This window comes from Citrus clementina, unplaced genomic scaffold (assembly GCF_000493195.1).
Source record: "Citrus clementina cultivar Clemenules unplaced genomic scaffold, Citrus_clementina_v1.0 scaffold_5, whole genome shotgun sequence".
Classification (NCBI taxonomy): domain Eukaryota; kingdom Viridiplantae; phylum Streptophyta; class Magnoliopsida; order Sapindales; family Rutaceae; genus Citrus; species Citrus x clementina.
Window position 1 is genome coordinate 42,770,668 of NW_006262201.1, and position 22,915 is coordinate 42,793,582.

Here is a 22,915-nt window from a genome sequence, read left to right on the forward strand (position 1 = left end):
GGAGCGAGAAATTTTCTCAAAGCATGAGCTGTAAATTAGGCCCTGCCTGCGCTTTCCTATTAATCATTGATAATTAATTTTCTAGCTATATATACATATACACACACATACGACTTATTCCAAGATTATAAACTTTGTTAAAATTCAAAAAAAATTATTACATTATATAGCGTAAGAGTATAATATGGATAATTTATATATATTTGAATACAAGTTCATAATCTGGGACGAGCTAACAACCGTGTTAGTATACTTTTACAATATTATCAAATAGTTTATAAAATTGTAAAAATATGTTCACAATATTATTAATTCATCTCAAAATTTTTAATAAAGTTCAGTATATTGAACCAAGTCATAACTCTTTCTCTCTCTCTTTATTTATATATATATATATATAGATTCCATGTCACAAATGATAAACTTATGATATATACATATAGGTAGGACTTCAAACTTTCCACCCTTTTTAATTCTCTCTATAGATGTCGTGTTATGCGCACATTAATGATAGTTTGTGATAATGCTTTCAAGAAATTAAATTTAGTGAAAGAATATTCATGATCGATATTAAAAATTTTATGAATTAAACATGTATTGGTGAAGCTAGCTGGAATTTCTAAATAAATATCAGAGAAATTAATTTATACAGTTTTAGTCAAATTAAGTAGAGAAAAAGGAGAAATAAAGTAACTGTAGCTGGGAACACCCACACTCTTTGGTGTTTTATTGGTTTCAAACTCTTTTAAATTATGGTAACTCTTGAAAGAAATTCGTCTTCTTTAAAGCCCTGGCAACTTTTAAATAATAAACCTTATCACAAACTATGGTAACTTTTTAAACTTACCCATTAATTAAAATCTTCGCATCTAAGCTTAAAACTCAAGTCCACATTACGTGCAGGAAATGCTTTCTCTTCTTGAAAAAGTGTCAGGGAAGATGCATGTATAAATTTAGAATCATCAATGAGTGTCTGTATGCAAATCAGATGATTTGCATACATGTACCGCCTTCTCAGCGGTATAAACCATAAACCTTCATCAACGTAACTCATCGTAATATATGTACGTACAGCCCAAGAAACAACCAATAACAAAGCAGCAATGGCGTATTATCAACGAACTTTCCCCCCTCCTCCTGATTCATCTTTATCTGAAACGACGTCGCGTCGCAGAACTCGCGGGACCGAGCTCTTTTTCTCTCTCCTTCTTTTCATTGCCTTTTCATTTTATTTCTCCAGTACACTCTCCGGCACCGATCTCCGATTCCTTCCGGCGAAACGACCGCACGCCAGGAATCTTATCAGCAACGTGATGAAAGATGATTTCCAGGAGGTCACTCGCCTGAGCCGACACGTGTCCTCCGTCCAAGATTCAGCTAAATACCAGTCCGTCTCCGTTCTCCTGCCGGATTGGGAGGTTCTTGTGCTTCTCTCGCCGGAGACTTCGTTGGATTCCGTTGAGGGCTTTTACTGTCTCTTTTGGAACAGTCAAACTTCTCCGGCAAGATTCTCGGGAGTGCTGCCGTTTACGGAGCGAACGGCGTTTAAATGCGCTATGCCCAACGGAGCTCGACGTCCTCCGCTTTGGCAACCGATATTGACCAAGTATCCGGTGAAGGAAAATCCAGCCAAAGAGCGTGAGCTATTGAGAATGAAAAAGTTAGCGTACGAATCGATTTCGACGGAGGACGACGTCGTTTTGTTCGTTAAAGGCGTGAATGCCCGCTCCAGAAGCAGGTCTCCTCAACCTCAGGATTTCATGTGCGTTTTCGGTGACGCCGTTAAGATTCCCGTCACAAGCTGCACACAAGAGGTCTTCAGGTGTTCTCACCCTGACTTAACGGCGTTTACTTCCGGCACGGACCAGCCGATCAAAATGTCCCTGCAAATAATGCATCAAGTCCAAAACCGAACCCTTCCTTCCGTAGCGTACTATAGACCCCGGCAGAGCCATGCTCAAGAGCCAAAGTCGGAGATCTGCGTATGTACAATGGTTTACAACGTGGCCAAGTTTGTGAAAGAGTGGGTGATTTACCATACCAAAATCGGCGTAGAGAAGTTCATTTTATACGATAACGGCAGCGAAGACGATCTGCAAAATGTTGTTAACGAGCTCAATGGAGACGGCTATAACGTTACAACACTGCTGTGGATTTGGCCCAAGACTCAAGAAGCTGGCTTCTCACACAACGCAATCCATGCAAAGCATTCATGCAAATGGATGTTGTACATAGACGTTGATGAATTTGTATACTCTCCATCCTGGCACGACTCAGGCCCGTCAAAGCATCTGTTAAAAGCTTTGATTCCGCAACTACATTCAATCGGTCAGGTTTCTATAAGGTGCCTCGATTTTGGACCGTCGGGCCAAAAATCACATCCAATTGAAGGAGTGACTCAGGGGTATAATTGTCAAAGATGGGACGTCAGTCAACAAAGGCACAAGTCTATGGTATTATTAGAAGCCATTGATGATTCGTTAGGTAATGTTGTACACCATTTTCGGTTGAAGAACACGTTTCAATGGAGGGAACTGAGCATGAGCAGTGCATTGGTGAATCATTACAAGTACCAAGCCTGGTCCGAGTTCAAGACTAAGTTTCGAAGGAGGGTTTCCGCTTATGTTGCTGACTGGAGAGATGCCACCAATCCCAATTCCAAGGACCGGACACCCGGATTAGGATTTGAGCCCATTAAGCCTCAAGGCTGGGAGTTTGAGTTTTGCAATTTTACGGATGATCGCTTAAAGTTGCTGACTCAAAGATGGTTTGGTCAGTTAACACCTAACGGCGGTTACAAAATGGCGTGGCAAAGATGATGATCATGATTTTTTTGTTTTTTAAATTTTATTAATCGAACCTGACATATATATGTATACGTATACGTATACGTATACATATATGTATATTTATACATACACATACAACTAGGAATAATTAATTTTGTGTTCATTCATGTATTGTTAGCTGTGCGTAGATTAATTTGGTGGGGAATATATGATGGGTTTCTTCATCTTTATTATTATTTTTTTCCTTTGTAGACTATAGAAAAGAAAGGAATATTTTTTTGATTTTTCTAATGTTTTGCTTTCTTGTCTACAAACTTAGTTTGATTATTTTTTTTTGTTCATGCATTTTGATTATGTAAGGCTTTTAATCACGCTAGCAATGTGATAGATCCATGCAAAAATGACACAATTAGAAGCCGACCAATGAGATTAGAGGCGACATGAATCCCGAGACATGCACGGTGTGATTAACATAATGTATATTTTAATGCTGGATCGGATTAGTATTACTTGGTTTTATATAATATAATATTTTTGCCTCGGAAGATGAAGAGCATGAGGCCCTTACATAGCAGAAATTGTAGAATACTTATAATATATTACAATTAATTGATGATGATAAATTATAAAATATCTATCATGTATTATAATCAATTAATACACGCATGACATGCGTGGTTGAATTTAATATAATCATCACTTGCACACATATCATTGCATTATTTATTTGTTATATAATTGACATGAAATTTCTGATGTATTTTATAATTTCTCCTTATATAGACTACAGTTCGGTCATGCTACAGGCACTAGCCAAAGCCTTCATATCATTGAAGCCAACTTACGAGAATAACTTGATCAATAGTTCCTTCTGGTTCTGTGTAACAGAAGCAACAATAAAGCACAAATTCAGTCTATCATAAGATCACGAGGTCTCAAAGTAATTAGAGATTATCTTACCATTTATTCTTTACTTATATGGCAGTTTTACAACCCTCCTTAAGTAATTGGAATCTTCAAAAGAGCTACAGATACATCTTGAAAAAACTTCTACTGATGTTGCGATTCCTCTTGGCAATAAGAACAACACGGAACTAGCCTGAGCAAGTCATTTGCGTAAAGTCTGAGCGAATCACCAACCATTTGGATGTATCGGTGATAAATTTGGTATTAGAGTCGAGATAATATGTCAAGACTCAAATTTTATTTTATTTTTTTCACTTCCTAAAGAAGAAAAATGTACGTCAATGAAGTCTGGAATTCTGGATCAAATCAGTATTTTTGGTGCAATATATGCCAAAATAATCAAGCCAGGATCATAGACATCAAAATGTATCATCAATGATCTCTTGAATGTTGTATTACGTAAAAATAGTGTAAAGGTATCCAATTTTTCGTCCCAAAAATGTGTTTAGAGCAAAATCTGCAATGAATTTTCTCAATGATGGATTTTCTGAAACCAGAAAATAGCTTGAGGCAATAGAAAATTTGTTGGAGCATTTTGCAAACTCATTTGGTGGAACTGGAACTTAATAATATAGCTTTTAGGGACTAGCAACCATAAGGGGTACAATTATAGATTTAGGAATTCTTGTGGTAGTTTGTTATTTGCATTAAAGTTTCTTATTTGTTTGCACCAGTAATATACTTAGGATGTGTTTGGCACATTCTGGTGTATTATAATATATTACATTATTTGATGAAGATGTATTATAATAGAACTGTATTATGTATATTAATACCATATAGTTTTTGGTCCTACATTGTAATGTTTTAATTTTTAATTATTTTATGTTTGGTACCGGATTGCATTGCACTAGACTATCTTAATTTTTGGTGATTAAATAAAATAATTTCTTTGAAAAATTAGTATTATAATAACTTGGAAAATACTAAATATAAACTTTCTGAAAAAAAAATGCTTAGATTTTAATATAAAAGACATAGATTTTAAAAGTCTAATTTGTATATATAATTTGTAAAATACACCAATTTTTCAGATTATAAACTATTAAAAATTGGCGAAAATAAATTTATCAAAATAAAACACCAAACTTCAACAATTAAAGGAGAAAAAAAAAGCACAGAATAATAGCTAATTAATAACACACAAGTTTTATTAGTAAAGAATATAATGATAATTTGCTGAAGTTGAACAAATCAATCGCAAACCTTTGCAATGGGATTAACAATTATTATAGTAGCACGTGCACTATATATATATATAACATAAAAATTCAACTTAGAAGAAGAACAAACATAATCTTCGATTTTGCTTGATGATTTAGGCCGCGAAGATCCGACACAACGGCAATGGAGAAGCACCTGTAGCGCACGGCAAACCAGTCCTCGAATTCACACGACGAAGGCAATGCAGATGATGGGTGTACGCAGAAGCAGCATGCGACAAAGCTCTGTTGACGGATTCGCCGCCAAAATAAAATATAAAAAAACAATGCCCTTCAAGGCAAGGTGGCGGAAAATAGAAAAAGCAGCTTTGCGCTTTTTAAAACATTTTTTTTTTCTTTTTTCCGTTACGCTTTATGCATACCCGCGTAGACCCGACCCTCACGAGTTTGGTTAATGCAGGTTTCACCATATAATTTTTACGTGTTATCCCATGCAAATGCAGGTGTAATTCATAGGCAAACACAGGTAATCATAAGTTTAATGCTGAACAGTACTTTATATCATGCAATACTGGGCACCAAACACGCCCTTAAGTTATTGTAACTGGTGTTATTAAAAAAAAAAATTTATTATTGTAACTGGTCACTGTTTTCATTTTTATTAACTACTAAGTAGGTTCATATATTTACTAATGTGAAAGCTAAGATGAGGGTGGATAGTTATTATTATTTAAAAATTTATTTACGGAAGTTTCTGATCAAGGGTGGATGTTTGTAGTTTACAAAATGCAATTCTTTAGAGTTGAACCTTAATTTGTTTTTTTTTTTTTTTTACCGAATGGTCCTGACTCCTGATTCAACGAGGAAATTTATTCTTAAAAAAAAAAAAAAAAAGACAAGAGAGAGCTCACAGCTCAGCCATTCCGTTTCAAGCAACAAAATAAACTCATAAGAACTTCTGGTTCGGAAGACCCCAAGGATTATTAAAAATGACAATCTAAATATTCGGCCGTTGATACCCAAATTTGCTAAACAGCCAGTCACTTTGGTTGCCTAACGAAAAACATGCGAACGGATGAAGGAAATAGCTGCCATAGAATCCCTTTTACAGCCAAATATATCTCTACAAAATAGCATGAATTGTTGCCATAATTCCAGCATAGAAAGAAGAATTATTTTAACGCCCAAATTTAATTGAAAAGAACCCAAAAATGCACCTTTGTAATCCAGAATCACCCCCAAACCAAGCTGAGATCCCAAGATTCATCATTGAGAGGCCAAATTGTTGATATGAAAGAGGGTGCCAAACAACATGACCAGGAATCCCAACGTCCTTTTAAAAATCCTTAGATAAGATTTGCAAGTGAAGAAACAAAGCCTGGACAAACTGAAGAGCAAGAGAACTGTAAGTATGATTCATAAGGAACCCACATAATATGAGAAATAGAAATCTAGATAAACAATATGTTGTTACGGGCTTTCCGTTTAGTCTTTGAAACATGACATACGCCACACCACTGCCACATGCATGAGAATGAAAGAAATTGAGAGAATTGACACTGCATATATACAAATGTGATCCAAAGATCCGGCGGACTGAGGCTATAGAAAAGCTAGCCGCAAGTATTGAGAGTCCCAACTTTTGCAAGAAAATAATTATTGAAAGAAACCAAATGTGATCAAGCATTTATCACTGCGGATAAGTATTCAAAACCCATAAACAAGGAAAGTAAATATGCACGACGTACTAATCCTGATCTTGATTGAAAATGGAAATGGTGATAACCAAAAGAAAATAACAATATATTTTTTCGTTTTTTAAAGGTCAATTAATGTACTTTTAATTATAAACTTTTTTTGGGTAATTGCATGATTGTGATATTGATGATTGCAAAAATGATTCTAGGAAGATCATGATGATTGATTTTATATATGTTGATATACATTAATTATTACTTCACTTATCAATTCATAAACTTATCTTCTCTTTTACGATACATTAAGCAAACTCCAAAAAAATCAATGCAGGTAACTCATCAGCCTTCTCCCTTTCTAGTTACTCGCCAATTCTTTATAAATTGTAATCACTTGCAGAAACTCATCAGTGCTCTCATTGCAACAACTTTTGTCTTCATCCTTTCCGATGCTGTCAAGGTAATTAATAATAACTTCCGCAAGTACACATTTTTTTAGATTTTATCTTCGGTGCCTTTTCTTGGTGTGTGAACAATGGAAGAATTGAAACAGGAGGGACAAACATGTGTAGCAAATATTATAAAATGTAACAAGGGTTTACACTGCGAAATTTGTGTTGCTGATCGAATCTTATGGCCAAGATGCACCAGAACGATCAAGCCTCTGAACCCTATTTCAAAGGTCTGTACGATTTATCTTAATTAGTTTATATTATAGTCTTGTTTAGGTGCAGATGTCCAACGAAAAATTCATGCAGATAGAGTTAAAGGACAAAAAAAAAAAAAAAAAAAACAGAGCTCCAATACATTAAAAGACAAAAAAAATTAAATATTCGTTGCATTTCTTATTTTTTAACTCCACCTGCATTTTAATTTCATGCGGACGTCTGCATGTAAGCACCACACAAACATGATCAAGTATGTGCCATCATGCGTGTTATCATGCTCAACAGGACACGTCTCGTTTGATCATTGGTTGGAAGTTGACATGTCCCATTGCGTACCTGATCAAGACTCCATATATAGATATTTTCAGTTTAGAGATATTTGTACTTTACTCAAAATTGTGAAAGCTGAGGCTTTAGGAGGAAAAATATAAACTAGCGATTTTATAATTGTAAATTGAGAGTCATGAGGATTGAGGAATATATAAATGACAGCTCGGAAAGATTTTTTATTAGGAAAGTTCAATTTAGCATATATGAATATGATATTTGAGGGAAAAGTGTGTGTGTATACACATATACATATACATATACATACACACATATACATTTATTTGAGGAAAGTATAATTAATAAGATATCATTTAGAAATTACCAAAATTCATTAATATAATTGAAAACTCAAAATAAATTGAGATTTTTAATTATCCACTTATTTAACCTCTTTTTCAACATGGATTTAAATCATCCCCTAATTTAATTTTTCCAAAGCTTTGCCAAAGATTATAACACATGTCATACTGTTGGTTAAAATATGACCTTAATAATAAGTGAACTGAAAAGAAGCGATACGGCTAGAGCTCCCAAGAATTTTCCCATGAGATGACATAATTGAATGGAGTTGTACATGTGATTTAATTAAGGTTGATAGGGCCTTGAAAAATCTCTAAACCTTATGTTGTAGCTGTAACCTCTATGAACAAAATCTGCATGCCAACGTCCTACACTTGAAAATGACTCAATAAATATTCATGTTATGGATCTGCGGTGTTTGTTTCTGTTGGATAAATTTAGGAGAAGGGGCTGCCGTTTAATCGATATTCATGGTTGGTGACTCATAATTCTTTTGCAAAACTTGGAGCTAAGTCTGCATTTGGACACTTGGCACTTGCACCAGAAAATCAGCAAGACTCGATTACTAATCAGCTCCACGTATGTTAATTTCTCTCTTTGTCTAATCATCTCTGGTTGATCTGGTTGATTACAAATGATAATTATTCGCTCAATTATATATTCTCTGTTAACTGATAATAATGACTCTGTTAAAAATGGTTCCCTGATATTGCAGAATGGTGTTAGAGGTTTAATGCTAGATATGTATGACTTCCAGAACGATATCTGGTTATGTCACTCCTTTGATGGACGATGCTATGGCAGCACTACAGCTTTCGTAAGAGACATATCAAATAATTAAAGCTTTTATTATTCCGTAGAAGGGAAAAAAAAAATAGCTAGTTGATTTAATTTATTTTTTATAATATGATTTTCAGCAACCTGCCAAAAATGTTTTGGAAGAGGTTCAAGCATTTCTTGAAGCCAACCCAGCAGAAATTGTCACCTTATTCATTGAGGATTATGTTACATCACCAAATGGGCTGACTAAAGTATTTGATGCTGCTGACCTGAGAAAATACTGGTTTCCCGTATCTTCCATGCCCAAAAATGGTGAAAGTTGGCCAACAGTTGATGATATGATCCATGAGAATCAGCGTTTAGTGGTTTTCACTTCAAAATCAGCCAAGGAAGCTTCGGAAGGGATTGCCTATCAGTGGAGATACGTGGTCGAGAATCAATGTGAGTTCTATATACTAGTATTTCATTCATATATATATATATAAACACTTTTTAATTAAAATGGCTACACACATGATGTCGATCACTGTCATACCCATGTGGCCAAAAAAAAAAAAAAAAAACTATGACAGATGAAGGTGTGATTGGTTCCTAGCTAACAGTTATATATGTATAAATTACAGATGGAGATGGTGGGATGAAAGTGGGTTCGTGTCCAAACCGCGCAGAATCATCCCCCATGAACACAAGATCAAAGTCATTGGTTTTAGTGAATTACTTTCCTGATATGCCAGTGTTACCCCTAGCTTGCAAGGATAATTCAGCTCCATTAGCTAGCATGGTGAGCACATGTTATGAAGCTGCAGGCAAACGATGGCCTAATTTCATTGCAGTTGATTTTTACAAGGTATGCATGCGTTATTGATTAAGCATGTATATATCCCCATATATATATATATATATATATATAAAGAGAGAGAGAGAAAGAGAGAGAGATACTAGACTCTAATTTCTAGCTAGTTAGTTAATTTAAGCAAGTATATATGTGAAAGAAGTAATTAATTAATAATATGTATATATATACTATACGCCGAAACAATTTCTATGTGAGATTTCAGAGTAGCAATGGTAGGGGAGCGCCGGAAGCTGTCGATGAGGTGAACGGTCGTCTGGTTTGCGGGTGTGGAAACATTGCCTATTGCAAGGTTTAATTAATTTGCAGCACTTAATTAATTACTTCATTAGAGATTGTAAGTATGATGATATGAATATCTGTTATCGCCTGCAGGCGAATATGAGTTATGGAGTGTGCGATCTGCCAGAGCCAGCAGTAGATGATCAATTTAACTTTGCTTATTCAAATAGAAGAAGATCAGTTAAACTATGTTGGCTGCTTGGGTGGATGATTCTTTGGTCATTAATGTAACAATTGATTTGTTTTAACTTGTAAGTCGATCGGGATAATGCCTTAAGAGGTGCGTGCATGCTGGCTGCGATCGCTGGGATATCTTCAATTTGCACTTTCTATACAATATACAAAAGACGTCTGATATTTACAGCTGATGTAAAAGGTGTTACATAATAACAAAAACAATTTGTGTCTTAAAGTTTTTTTTTTTTCATTTTTGCAATGACCATCATTAATTAAGTGATGACGACTAAGTAAGCCGCCACCGCCCGCATTTCCTTTTTAATCCACTAACAGTAGACAAACTTGAGTAACTAGCTGGGGTGTATGTAGGCAATGTACCCTGTGATATCTGAAATCCCCTTTACAGGAACAAAACAATCATTGATGCTCCATCCTGTTCTGTGCTTCTCTGCCCTGCGCAACAAGTCAACAGCAAACAAACATGTATATTGCTCATTACAGTTACAAACATGTATATCTGCTCTGTTCGTAACATAACATTAGTTGCAAGCTGTTTGGTTTGTTACTGACTTACTGCCCCCATCAAAACCCGCAGGGGGAACCATAACAATTTCTTGTCCCATCTTTCAGTTTTACTACGACATATATCAAGATTCGGGGGGGTCTTAAAACAAGCAGCTCTGCCATCTCTGTTTGTTTTCTTGTCCACAATATAATTATTATTCGATACCGGCAATTTCTTCTCCTCCCCCCTTTTTCAATATAACGTTCGAAAATTATTTTACTCTCGGAAATTTCAGAGTTACAAATATTAATTAAACTCTGGTTCTCACCTGAAAAATTTTGATATATTAATCTGTACAAAATCTTTCCCCACAGCATTGCATGTGGACTCCTCACACAACTTACTCCGGGAGCCACACAAATCAGAAATATCGCCACCAATGATTTCACAATTTACACACTTCTTATTTGGTTTGAAACTTGTTGATACTGTAATATTCATCATCCTCAGAGCTGTAATGCTAAATCCGGCTGCTGTGGTGAACCGATTTGCAAGTTAGAAATAGGTGAACCGGGTGCAAGGAACCTAACATTTAAGTCGGGAGCAAATGTATGAAACTCCTGTTTATGCAATGTTGACAATCCCCGCCAGGATGTATCACCCATTAGCCCTGGATCCACTGCTGCATGTGACCCACCGCCAGAAACTAAGACTGAAGAACAACTATCTGACTGCACTCTACTTGAACAATCTGCCAACTTCACAGTATTTGAATCATAACCGCTTGCAGGCATCAAGGAAACAGCATGGTGATTGTTTGGAACCGTGCCAAAGGCACTATTGCCAGATCTGGAGTTTCCAAGTGCTCTAGCAAGTCCTACCGACCCCACATGAGGCAGATAATTAAACCCAAAGCCACCACTACGACTAAAACCATTTATATTAGAGTGAATAATGGGTCTTGACTGGATCTGCGAACCAGGCGCATGTCTTATCCCACCAAGAGTACTATTCTGAAGATTTGAATCACTTTGGGGGTTCACTTCTTTAATAGTTTCCATTTCTTCCCCGCTTTGCAAGGAATATCTATTTTCTAAAATGAAGTTTGAATCAGAAGTAGCTGGAGACACAAGTCTGCTTGAATGGTCACCGGATATATAATTGTTTGACAATTTCTGTTTCTCAGGGTATGAGTACTGCTGCCGCTCAGTAGCCTTGTTTTCTCCTACCCACCCAGGACTAAACTTGACCCCAAGGGGCAAAACACTCTCAATCTTCTTAGAAGCAATATTCCAAACAACTGGTCCAAGATCTGATGCAAATCGAGCCAAGCTTCTTGCGTAGCCATGCTCAGTGTTTAAACCAACCTAATTAATCAAATCAACAAATAAATAAAAAAGCACATTACCAACTGCAACACACACATATATGTGTGTGTGCGCGTGTCAAATTTGGTACAGTTATGTATATATTCAAGGGACCATTTGGATTGCCTAACTTCCACGAGTTTGTTTACCATCTTAATTTCAGTCATCGTGATGTAGAAAGCAATATTAGCCAAAAGTTAATAACTGTAATAATCATTTCAAACAACTTAATATTCCTATGAATAGAACTTTAACTCGCATTACTAGAACTCAACCCCAACCCCAACCCTTAAATATCCAAAAACTAGTACAGGGAAAAAAAAAATCTTTCAACCACAGATCGAATGTTGAAAAACTTTAACATTTCCTTATAAATAACAGGTTAAAATAATGATAATGGAAAAAAAAAAAAAAAAGCCATAAGAAACAAACTTTCCAGCTGCACATACCACCGTTAGTTGCTTCAACTCTCCTTCAAAGGTTGTTAAAACAGATGGCTCATGCCTAGAAGCCATGGAATCGTGATAGGTATCTCGTCTATTCACATCTACTGTAAACTGTTTCTTCCCATACTTCAATACAGCCTTCACAACAGAAGCTACAAATCAAGAAAAAAAGGTTTAATATCCTTTATCACGAAGGTAGAAAATAAAAGATGCTTTAGAAAGTATGGATACCAATAGTAGAAATGTAAAACTCAAAACCTGGAAATTCATTCTCCCATTCAGATAGCCAGCTAGTGTAAGTTTCGCCTGCATGAGAGCCATGTACATGAGACCCATGAGAGGCTCTGTTCACTGAATCAGCGGGCCGAAACCTGACTGAAGTTATTGGTCCTTTTCTTAAATTGTGAGCACTAGCCCAACTTACATTATCTCCTCCATTAGCAAGAGTTGCATCGGAGGAGAACTCAGAAGCAATACGATCTGAAGGAGAGGAGTCAAGTGACTTTTTCAGGCTCTTTGGTGGCCTGCCTCTCCTCACAACTTTCACACGGGGTTGTGGTTCACTATCATCGCTATCTTGCCTCAAGTTTTCAAAGTCCTTTTTTGCCAGGTCTAGAATGGATCTTGCCTATGAATATATTTTAAACTTTTGAAAAGTACAATAGATAGAATCCTGACATTAAACATATATGTTTTATCAGATCAAACCTGTCGAAAGTAAATTGTATCAGGTGCATTATACTGCATTGCGTTCGAACATATGAGAAAAACATCTTGCTGCAGGAGGAAGAAAAAATGAAGTCATAACGTCAGATTCCTCAATTCAATATCAAATGTTTTCAACAGAAGGCAAAGCAAGAGCAGTAGAAACCAGAAGCATTTTAAAAAGGTAAACCCCACAATCCAAAGTGTATTTGGCCACATCAAGATGTCATAGAATTAAAATGAGCAAGAAGTACAGGGAGTATCATCGTGGTGAGGCCACAGGATAATGAGTAACGACCCTATAGTAAAGCTACTCCATGATTAAGTTCCCGACAAACATATGCATGGAAAATTTGTTCAATACACGTTCGATAAAATTACATATAGCAAGGGTGCATTCTTGATTCTGTGTGTTTAGTTTAAGAAGATATTAAAACTTAGAAGACACTTAAATGTACATAGGTAGGTACAGAAAAAAAGTGAGGTTGCCTGTATAAAACATGATTTACAGGCTACAAAGACTGCCATCTCATTCCTGACTGCCTTGTCCACACTCCTTTCCCCATCTCTTATTCTCATAACACCATTGGCCCAAACTAATTTATACATCCTTCTTATAGCAGTCACTTTCACCTGATAGATTTTCTCCTATCCAGATCAAGATCATTGAGTTCCAAAAGTTGTCCACTTATACATATATTATCATGCAAAACAGGTGTGGACTCTACGAGTGAAAAACCAGGCAATTAGCACCACATTACTGAATAATAATTGTTATAAATATTCCATGTATGAATAACCAATACAGTTCTGGTCAGAAAAACGAATAAGATTTTCTAATTTACAACTTCAAAAAGCAGTGTCAAAATCCCAGGTTGATCTCTGCAAGTGGACTATGATTATGTACTCTTTTCATTAGTAACCATTAAAGATTGGAAGCCAATGAAAAGGAGTTGTTTGAACTTCAACCAAGTGCAACTAATGAAGCTCAAATCATAAAATAAAGTCCCTATAATCAAACCAAAAAGTGATTTCAAGGAAAAAGGCAATGCAACCACCCTGCTCCCAGGGAGACAAAAAGCAAATGAAGTTCAAGCAAACTCTGGTAGCAGAACCTAAACTCAGAATATCCAAAATCACAAAAGAAAAATGTCTTAAACCAACCTCAAATTCTTCCAAGTATGAATAAGCTCCAGCATCTAGTTTCTTTCTCACAGTTGCAAAATCCATAGGATGCGCAATGATCTCATGGTAATCTGGAAGCTATACCCAAAAAAAAAGAAAAGAAAAAGCAATAAACTATCTCAACAAAGGAATTCAATTATAAGTTACGCAAACATTAGCAACATCTCCAGAACAAAATGCTACCTCTGCTGGATCCACCGGCTCAGAGAATACCCCATAAGTATCCTTCCTACAATTAGATTATGCGCGCACCAAAAGACAAAAAGCAATCAAAAACCAACTAAAACTAATTATTAGTATAAAAAGAAAATCAAATTACACACACTTTTGAAGCCTGTCAAGGACGAACAGCAACAACTTTCTGTCTGGCAAAGTTGTCGTGGGACCAGCAGACTCCACCGGTAACCCTGTCCACAGATAAGATCAAATTATTTAATCTAAATTCAAACACACTTTTATTCATTTATTTATTCAAATTCCCAGAATATCGAAACGAAACTGATTGATACCATGTAGAGTGTCTGTCGCTTTCAAAACCTTTTCCTCCTGCAAGAAAATTTAGTCCAGTATTTTAATTATTAAATACAGATTTTACCCATAACATTAACAAATCTGAAAAGCCCAACAAAGTACAGGCACAATATTATAAATTACTGATAATTATTGTTATTCATAAAGAAAAAGACAAAATCTAAGCTTTTTTAAAAATTACGAAATAAAGAAAGAAACACGTCTCCCCAAAAAAAAATTAAAATTGATTAATTAATTAATGTTAATGAAAAAAGAGGAAAAAAACCTGGTCAAAGTTCATTCATTGAATCATTTTCCAAAAATTCAACCAATCATAAACTTCAAAATAACGCGCGAAATCCCAAAAAAGAAAGGAAGGAGAGAAAAGAGAATAAACATTAAAATCCAGCAAGTCAAGATTTTCAAAAAAGGCGCCAAAATTTATACCATCTGGTCAGATCCCGTAGGGATCTTGCGACGGCCGTCGTAAACAGAATGAAGAGCGGGAAAATTATCCAAGCCGTGTAACAGCTTGTGCTTCTTCTGTTGACGCTCGTCGCCGTCGTCGTCGTCGTCGTCGTCATCGTCGTCGCGATTGGAATTGAAATTAGGGTTTTGGCGGCGCGCCGGTGGACGGTTAGATTTGAGAATGGAATTAGGGTTCTTATTTTGAAATTGATTTTGTTGTTTAATAGAACGTTTTTGGAGGTCTAAAAGCGAAGGGCGTCCCTTCTTTTTCTTCTTCTTTGTTGCTGTTGAAGTTGAAGTTGTTGTCATTCTTGTTGCCAATTCACCGCCCATTCTTTTTTCCCTTCCTTTCTTTCTCTCTCTTAATTTCTGTTTACAAAATACATCACATACAATGAATGGGGCCTATTTTCCTCTTCCCTTTTTTCTTTTTCCGTTTGTTTTTAATAATAATATTAATAATGCCGTATCGGGAATTGAGAATGCTGACGTGGAGAGATGGTCACGTGAAACAGGCGCGTTCTGACACTCGACGTAAGGTCAAATTCGTCCGATTAAGACAAAAGGAGCGCCAGATGGTGGTTACCCGAGTGTTCAGAAAGTGATTGTCTAATCATCCGAATTTTAGAAGTTCGGCCACCCAAAATTAAATTGAATTGCAACCCTCCCAAACACAAATTGGCAATGGGCCGAGCAGCATGAGGCACGGTTAGAATATGATACGTGTTTGTATAGTATGATACGATATGAGTATATTTTAATAAGGTACGAGATATAGTATGGCACATATGTGGATCGTGTCAGATCTAGAATTTTAGATACGCAAATTTTAAAAGTATGACATAATTAGAGATATGTCAAAGTATGACACGTAAAAAGACACGTAATAAATACGTTTCATTGATGAGCTAAGCACGCGGCCCGTGGATCACCAATAGAACGTGAGCTAAAATATATCAAAATAAAAATTTTTAATAAAAAATAAATATAAAATATCATAATTTTATAAATATTTAGAAATTAAATTTTAAATAGGCTCATGCCGTGGGCCATGCCGAACCCTTATAAAAAAAGTGGACAGGATATGGCACAGCCCACTAAATTGGTGGGCCGTATCGTGCCGGCCCACGAGCCCGCGTGGATCGACGTTTGGTGGATCGTGCCATACTTACTCCCAAATGAAATTAATTAATTTGATGTCACATTGATTGTCACAACATGATAAAGATTCTCTTTTAATCTGAGTTCTCATGAGTTTTTAATGATCTTGTGTTATATATATTTAAATAATAATATATAGATAGAATTTAATTTTTTTTATTTTTTTATTTTTTAACTACCAATCACCCATATATATTTTTACTCACGAAAAAATTAAATCATGAGAAAATCATAATTTGTCGCAACAGACCTACTTTGATGTAATAATACAAGTTGAATTTATTCTCAATCCTCCCTCTCTTCTCATGTAACCCATAACTAAATAATCGGTCTCGGTGGTTCCACGCCCAAAGAAAGTTATGAATTTTGAGTTACCAAAAAAAAAAAAAAAGTGAAGAATAAACTCCAAGTCTAGCAAGAATTGCATGACGCCTTTTGCATTGGCTGTCCAAATCAAACTTTATTCTTTCCTTGTGTCCATCGCATCCTTCACCTTCACAACCGAACATTACGCAGTGAATTAATTCAACTAGAACAATAGCAAACTGGGATAAGCCAACATCAACAATAACAATAACAACGATAAGAAGAAGAAGAAGAAGAAGAAGTACGAAGAAGGCTACAAAGGCACATGCTGCGGTTGGCAAAATTTAATTCCAAACGCCCAATTCCTGAAGTCCCCACGAATGATTTTGATATTTTTGGTTCGTTTATGAATCATTCCAAAAGTTCGAGCCGCATAGTTTGGTACAACCCCTTGTTATCTTTATTCCCTTCCTGAACCTTTAATTTGCTATGATATGAATTCACTAAATTGAATGTGCCCAACCCAATGACTTTATTTCACCAAGCGCATCAAGATGTGGCAATTATTAAGTATTATCTTTTAAGCCCCTACGGATAATTATTGATGAGTTACGAGTAGCTTCTATCGCCAATTTGATGTCCTCCTGTTGCGCCTTGATTACGTTATTGCAAGCCTCACAAATGGTTCTGTTCCCATTTCGAGTAATAATAATACTAATAAAACGGTTGTGCTTTGAATTTGATCACGTGGAGTTGATAATTGATTTTTTTTTTCTCTCTGACACATGCTTATCTAATTAATATTATATTCCAAAGACTGTTTAAAAAATCTCATGAATCATTGATTTTTTGTTTTGTTTTGATTTTCTCATTAGTCATGAAACAAATATTTCAACACGTTAGAGATATGTTCGAATTGCATCATAACATAATTTATTTAAACGGTATATCCTAATTGATAATATCAAAAAGTAAATTAAAAAGGAAAATAAATATATATTGATTAAGAGGACCAAACAAACAGATATACCCAAGCACGTGGATTTAAAATACCATGAGCAAGAATATTAAATTTATTATATTAAAAAAAGTTACCGACAACCGACTCTAATATAAACAAATGAGAAAACCATGTTAGAGTCGGTTTTCTCATCTAACTGCTATTAAATGGCGGCCCTTGATTTAAAACTATGTTAAGAGTACGTCTTTTTCTTATTTAAATGCTTTCAATTGCACCGCTTAACTCGCTTTGTTTCAATTGTAATAATGTTTACAACTTTTTTGCTCATTTTTTGGCCCACGAGTTGGCTATAATTTCTCAGTGGGGACACTTTTTTTTTTTTATTTTTTGCCCTTTTGAGATAAAGTTGATGTTTACAACAAAAGAAATATATTTATAAGTAAGGTAACTCATCAAATGTGAAATGAATCAATTACAGTTTCAAAAAGCTCTTTGAATGAGTTTGTTTTTCTCCGTTTTTAATAATGAAAAATAAATTCTCCCTCTTCAAATAATATTACATTATTTCAAATGACGTGACATTCACCAATTAGTTAGTGAGAAAATATAATTAATTCATTTTAAATTTTGTAAAAAATTACTAACTAATCAATAAATAACACATCATTTGCGATGAAATTTAAAATATCTATCATTATTAAATTTTTTTTCATTTCTTGTGAATGTGTACGTATCAAATATTCAAATCAATCAAAGTTCAAATTAGAATTAAAGAAACTTCAGTGTAAATTTGAGAAATTCAGAAGTACAAGGATTTACGAAGATACTAAAATAAAATGATAAATAATAAAACAAGATAAGTTCAAATGCTTTACTGCGTGTGTGAAACGGCTAGCTTTGTTATTGGTCAAATTTGTTTGTTTGCCGAGTGCCCAAGTTTTATATATAGGGTCTCCGCAAATGGAACGCTAAAAAGCAAAACGCATGCAAAAACAGCTGATGCTTATCTCTATCTCCCTTCTACTCTATTCTTATAATTCTTGCTAACAGCATTCATTTCAAACATCATAACAAGCAGAACAAATACAACTACTCAAAGCTTCGAGGATTTACACAATGTGTATAGCTGCGTTTATATGGCAAGCCCACCCGCTTTACCCCTTCTTTCTATTGCAAAACCGAGATGAATATCACCAGAGGTACCTCCTTTCCTCTCGATACTATGCATTTACTTCAAATCGGGTTTTGTTTTTAACATGATATTTGGTGTTTCAAGGCCTACAAAGCCAGTGGCATGGTGGGATTCTGGTGAAATATTGGGCGGGAGAGATGAGCTTGCCGGAGGGACATGGTTAGCTTGTTCAAGAACAGGAAGAGTGGCTTTTCTTACCAATGTGTTGGAGCTTCATACTCTCCCTGAAGCAAAGAGCCGCGGAGACCTACCTGTGCTCTTCTTAGAGGTTTTTCTTCTTCTTCTTCTTCTTCCTCTTTTCCAATGCTGCAGATCTGCAATCATTTATACTCTAATTCAGTATTGTCTTCTTCCTGAGAATTTTAATGCAGAGTACAAAGAGTCCAATGGAATTTGCGGAGGAGTTGGTGACAGAGGCTCACCAGTACAATGGATTTAACCTGATTGTAGCTGATGTATCATCCAAGAGCATGGTTTATGTCTCCAACCGACCAAAAGGAGAACCAATCACCATTCAAGAGGTTTCTCCAGGCATTCACGTGCTTTCAAATGCAAAGCTTGATTCCCCCTGGCACAAGGTTATTATTTTTACCCTTACTTCCTTGCTTTATGACTATGTTTCAGCTGTTGATCAAGCTCCATTTATGAAAGGTTTATAATTCATGCTTTCTTCCAGGCTCAGCGTCTTGGATTGAACTTCAGGGAACAGCTTGCCAAATATGGCAAAGGTCAAATACCCGTGAAAGAAATGGTTGAAAAACTAATGCAGGACTCGGTTAAAGCAGATAAAAGTAGATTGCCTGGTATTTGTTCTCTTGATTGGGAATTCGATCTAAGCTCTGTGTTTGTTGAAGTAGACACACCACTGGTAAACCTTAAAGCTTTTACAACGACTTTTATTTGCTTCCAATAAGGTTTTGGTGTTCTATTTAACTAGTTATCTTATGGTCTATAGGGACTTTATGGCACAAGGAGCACCGCTGCATTAACCATAGATGAAGGTGGGAAATTAAGCTTTTACGAGAAGTATCTTGAAGAGGATACATGGAAGGAGAAATCTGAAAAATTTTATATTCAGAAGCTAAAGTAGATCAAGATTCTGAAATATCGGTGTCTAAATAAGAGATTAATCATCTATGTTTTTGTACGTATGCATAAATCGTCTTTCCTTAATGTTTTCTGGCAACAGAGAAACATAATGGAGCTAGAAGGCAATGAATGTTGCCTTTCATGTGCTCCGAAGACCAGGCAAACTTTATCATGAAGAGCAGTGTGTCTTCTTCAATTATTCTGATGAATATGATAGATTCATTAAAAACAAATAAGGAAACGAAGGAACCCATAAGCACATTCAAGCTGTTGTGAAAAATAGCAATTAATTCCAATAATCAGCCGGAATAGATAGCACAGACAATTCCAGTGAATCTGCAAGTCGAGCTTTTAACAACAGGAACCACAGAAATGTCCGAACCATCGGAAGACCTCTAAATAAATTGTAGTGAAACTTAAAACATATTAAATAACCTGAATTCAGACTCAGCTCCCAGACAAGTTTCATTCACAGTAAAACTTTCAATAAATCTGTTCATTAACCATGAAGATATTAGTTTAAGTTTACTAGTGTCTTGATAAGGAAAGACTACCTGTTAATGATGTGAACATATCAATGAATAGAAGGAAATGTCGATGTTATATGTAATATAGCTAACTGATCACATTAAAAATGATGGAAATTTCAAATAGTACCTATTCTTGATTCCTTTTCAATTTGCAACAACTCTACAACTGTTTGTTTGTCCAATTTAAATCCTGCCATCTCTGCTTCTTTGCAGACATCCCTGCACTTTGCCAATCTTCCAGAAGCCATGAAAATTCTAATCATGTCACGGTATATGTCATACGTTGGGCAGAAACCTGCTTCCTTAAGTTTTGAAAAGTATCTGATGGCCCTTGATATATCATTTAAAGCAACAAAAAGCTTTATCACTACACGGTATGCAGGAAGATCAAAGAGACAATTAGAAGCCTCCATATTCCAAACAACAGTCAATGCCTCCCTGCATTTCTTCTCAGAAAGTCGGCTATGAATCAAAGTAGTGTACATAACCACAGTTGGATCACGTCCAGAGTGTGTGAACCAGTGAAACAAACTCTCTACAACACCAAATTTCTGAAGCCTTATACCAACTTTCATGATAGCCGTACAATCCTGCTGGCTTAAATTCAAATCATCTCTTTGTCCAAGCTCATCCAATAATGTCATAACAAGCATGTATTTATCAGGATTTTTACCAAGCTCCAATATCAATTTTGCATAAATGCTTGGGTCCAGCATCCTCCCACCATCCTTGGCAACCATGAGAAGCTTCCAGGCAAGCTTCAAGTTTCCGCCTTTAACGAACCCCTTGGCCGTGGCCTCCAATACACCCTTACTTGCCAAACTAACAAAATTCTCCAATTTGAATGGCACCTTCAACTCATGGTGCCTCGCCAAGACCTCAACAGTGGAAGCCAAGAGCCGATCATCTGGGAAAAGATGAGGCTGCTTCTGAGCCCAACAGAAAGTCTGCAAAGCTCTCTCAGGCAAATTCATGTGACCCAACTCTCTGACTGTAAATGACAATGAGCCCTTGCGCAAGAATCTACCACATTTATCAAGAACTTCAGCGACATCCTTGTGGGAATCAAGTCCCTTAATATCTCTAGCTAAACTAATTAAAAAGCTCGGATTCTTGTACACTTGCTTACATATAGAAGCTCGGGAAGAGGCTAAGCAAACGCGTTTCTTTGGAGTAGGGAGCTCCAATGGCCTTAATCTGTGAGGAAGTGGAAGAGGGAGAGGCCTTTCTCTGTATAACCTCCCAGGCTTTTGAGGAATTCTTCCCTGAAATAGAGACGATATAGCTTCTAACTCCTCTGATTCCCAAATAAAATCATTATCTGCTTCTTGTTCTTCAACAGAATCAGCTTTGATGGGGTCATATTCATCGCTCGGTTTTTTCAAGAACAAGTTAACTCCGAAGTCAGGAGGAAGCTTTGTGCGCCGTGGATTCTGAAGATTCTTGGGTAGCTTTGGGTGACGAGTTGTTGTTGGTCTCCTTCTTTGATTGGAATGTGCCATCAAAGTTGTAGTGATATTATTATTCTTCGAGATGGGGAATATTCTATTGGATAGCACGACGGGATGCAGACTCATATATGACAACGTACAATTCATTTATTTGTCTCCTTCAAACGAAAGCCGGCAACAGCAGAGAAATTGAAACGTTATCGCCGTTGTTGATAGTTTGAAAGGCTAACAGGACTTTCATCGAACACTTGGTCTACTAGCTGGGCGGAGAGAGAGGATACCGCCCCACCACGACGACAACAACGAAACACTTCTGAGGAATATGGGGTGCAAATTAATTAATTATTTAAAACAAACCCAGTGACAGTGGCCCATCCCATCCCGTCTTCCGAATTTCGTTTGGTGCAAAAATAATATCTCTGCTTTTAATATTTTATTTGGATAAATTTGTCTCTCACACTTAAACTGTGGTGTGGGCGCCCAGTCGCAAACTATGTTTAGCCGCAAGCTATTTGTCATCGTCATTTCTAACTTTAACATGCACACGTCTACGGCGAATGATAGAGAATCACGTATTTAAAAGAGTGAAAATTTTTCTTTATGAAAAAACTCTTTAACCAAAAATAAGTTTATATTATAAATTTTAGTTAATTTTTTTCTCTTAAAAAAATCCCTACTAATATTAAAATTACCATAAAGAATGGAAACTATGTTGTTTTTACTTTTTAATCAAACTCAATAACCCAGAATCTCTATTTTTACTTGCATGTTGTATGCATCAAATATTTTTGGATCCCTCTAAGTTACATGCAATTACCTTACAACCCTCTCACATGAATAGTGAGTGGACCCACATCATTCACTATTCATGTGAGAGGGGTGTAAGGTACATGCATGTAACTTAGCATTAGCCAATATTTTTATGTTTTCAATCTCGGCTTGATTTTTTTTATATGTTTTATTTCTTTTTCACTCTAAAATATTAAACTTTAGAAATTTATTTGTCTAAAGAAGCTTCTAGTGGACACTTACATAAG

At 35.9% G+C, this 22,915-nt stretch overlaps 5 protein-coding genes across 5 annotated transcripts; 3 read left to right on the forward strand and 2 right to left on the reverse strand.

The window, feature by feature from the left end:
- The first annotated feature begins 1,103 nt into the window (after positions 1 to 1,103).
- Positions 1,104 to 2,819, forward strand: LOC18041993 (glycosyltransferase family 92 protein At1g27200). Its single transcript, XM_006435308.2, has one exon. It carries the CDS (start codon positions 1,104 to 1,106, stop codon positions 2,817 to 2,819), a length of 1,716 nt encoding a protein of 571 aa, XP_006435371.1.
- Positions 2,820 to 6,272: 3,453 nt separating this feature from the next.
- On the forward strand, positions 6,273 to 10,056 carry LOC18042381 (PI-PLC X domain-containing protein At5g67130; the record flags this gene model as incomplete). Its single annotated transcript, XM_024183881.1, has 9 exons — positions 6,273 to 6,323; positions 6,947 to 7,072; positions 7,166 to 7,294; positions 8,352 to 8,489; positions 8,626 to 8,727; positions 8,828 to 9,131; positions 9,314 to 9,537; positions 9,749 to 9,835; positions 9,919 to 10,056. Coding segments are annotated over 9 exons (1,299 nt in total), but the record flags the coding sequence as incomplete, so codon positions are not given.
- A 51-nt stretch (positions 10,057 to 10,107) lies between these two features.
- LOC18042382 lies at positions 10,108 to 15,596 on the reverse strand. The gene is made up of 9 exons (XM_006435310.2): positions 15,168 to 15,596; positions 14,720 to 14,756; positions 14,536 to 14,617; positions 14,394 to 14,439; positions 14,190 to 14,288; positions 13,029 to 13,097; positions 12,579 to 12,948; positions 12,324 to 12,472; positions 10,108 to 11,874 (listed from the first exon to the last, which is right to left on the reverse strand). The coding sequence occupies exons 1-9, from the start codon at positions 15,519 to 15,521 to the stop codon at positions 11,014 to 11,016; spliced, it is 2,067 nt and encodes a 688-aa protein (XP_006435373.1). The 5' UTR covers positions 15,522 to 15,596; the 3' UTR covers positions 10,108 to 11,013.
- A 2,977-nt stretch (positions 15,597 to 18,573) lies between these two features.
- On the forward strand, positions 18,574 to 20,073 carry LOC18042383 (transport and Golgi organization 2 homolog). Its single transcript, XM_006435315.2, has 5 exons — positions 18,574 to 18,815; positions 18,893 to 19,076; positions 19,180 to 19,386; positions 19,485 to 19,676; positions 19,764 to 20,073. Exons 1-5 carry the CDS (start codon positions 18,733 to 18,735, stop codon positions 19,896 to 19,898), a joined length of 801 nt encoding a protein of 266 aa, XP_006435378.1. The 5' UTR covers positions 18,574 to 18,732; the 3' UTR covers positions 19,899 to 20,073.
- A 160-nt stretch (positions 20,074 to 20,233) lies between these two features.
- LOC18042488 (pentatricopeptide repeat-containing protein At2g01860) lies at positions 20,234 to 22,339 on the reverse strand. Its single transcript, XM_024184026.1, has one exon. It carries the CDS (start codon positions 22,023 to 22,025, stop codon positions 20,544 to 20,546), a length of 1,482 nt encoding a protein of 493 aa, XP_024039794.1. The 5' UTR covers positions 22,026 to 22,339; the 3' UTR covers positions 20,234 to 20,543.
- Between the last annotated feature and the right edge of the window lie 576 nt (positions 22,340 to 22,915).

Bases quoted from the DNA above. Each gene is read 5' to 3' on its own strand.
- LOC18042382 (XM_006435310.2), bottom strand. From the start codon at position 15,521: ATGGGCGGTGAATTGGCAACAAGAATGACAACAACTTCAACTTCAACA. The intron at 14,618-14,719 runs GTATCAATCAGT...ATCTGTGGACAG, and splicing joins AGCGACAGACACTCTACATG to GGTTACCGGTGGAGTCTGCT. The intron at 12,949-13,028 runs GTTTGATCTGAT...ATATATTCATAG, and splicing joins ATACAATTTACTTTCGACAG to GCAAGATCCATTCTAGACCT.
- LOC18041993 (XM_006435308.2), top strand. From the start codon at position 1,104: ATGGCGTATTATCAACGAACTTTCCCCCCTCCTCCTGATTCATCTTTA.
- LOC18042383 (XM_006435315.2), top strand. From the start codon at position 18,733: ATGTGTATAGCTGCGTTTATATGGCAAGCCCACCCGCTTTACCCCTTC. The intron at 19,387-19,484 runs GTTATTATTTTT...GCTTTCTTCCAG, and splicing joins TTGATTCCCCCTGGCACAAG to GCTCAGCGTCTTGGATTGAA. The intron at 19,677-19,763 runs GTAAACCTTAAA...TATGGTCTATAG, and splicing joins TTGAAGTAGACACACCACTG to GGACTTTATGGCACAAGGAG.
- LOC18042488 (XM_024184026.1), bottom strand. From the start codon at position 22,025: ATGAATTGTACGTTGTCATATATGAGTCTGCATCCCGTCGTGCTATCC.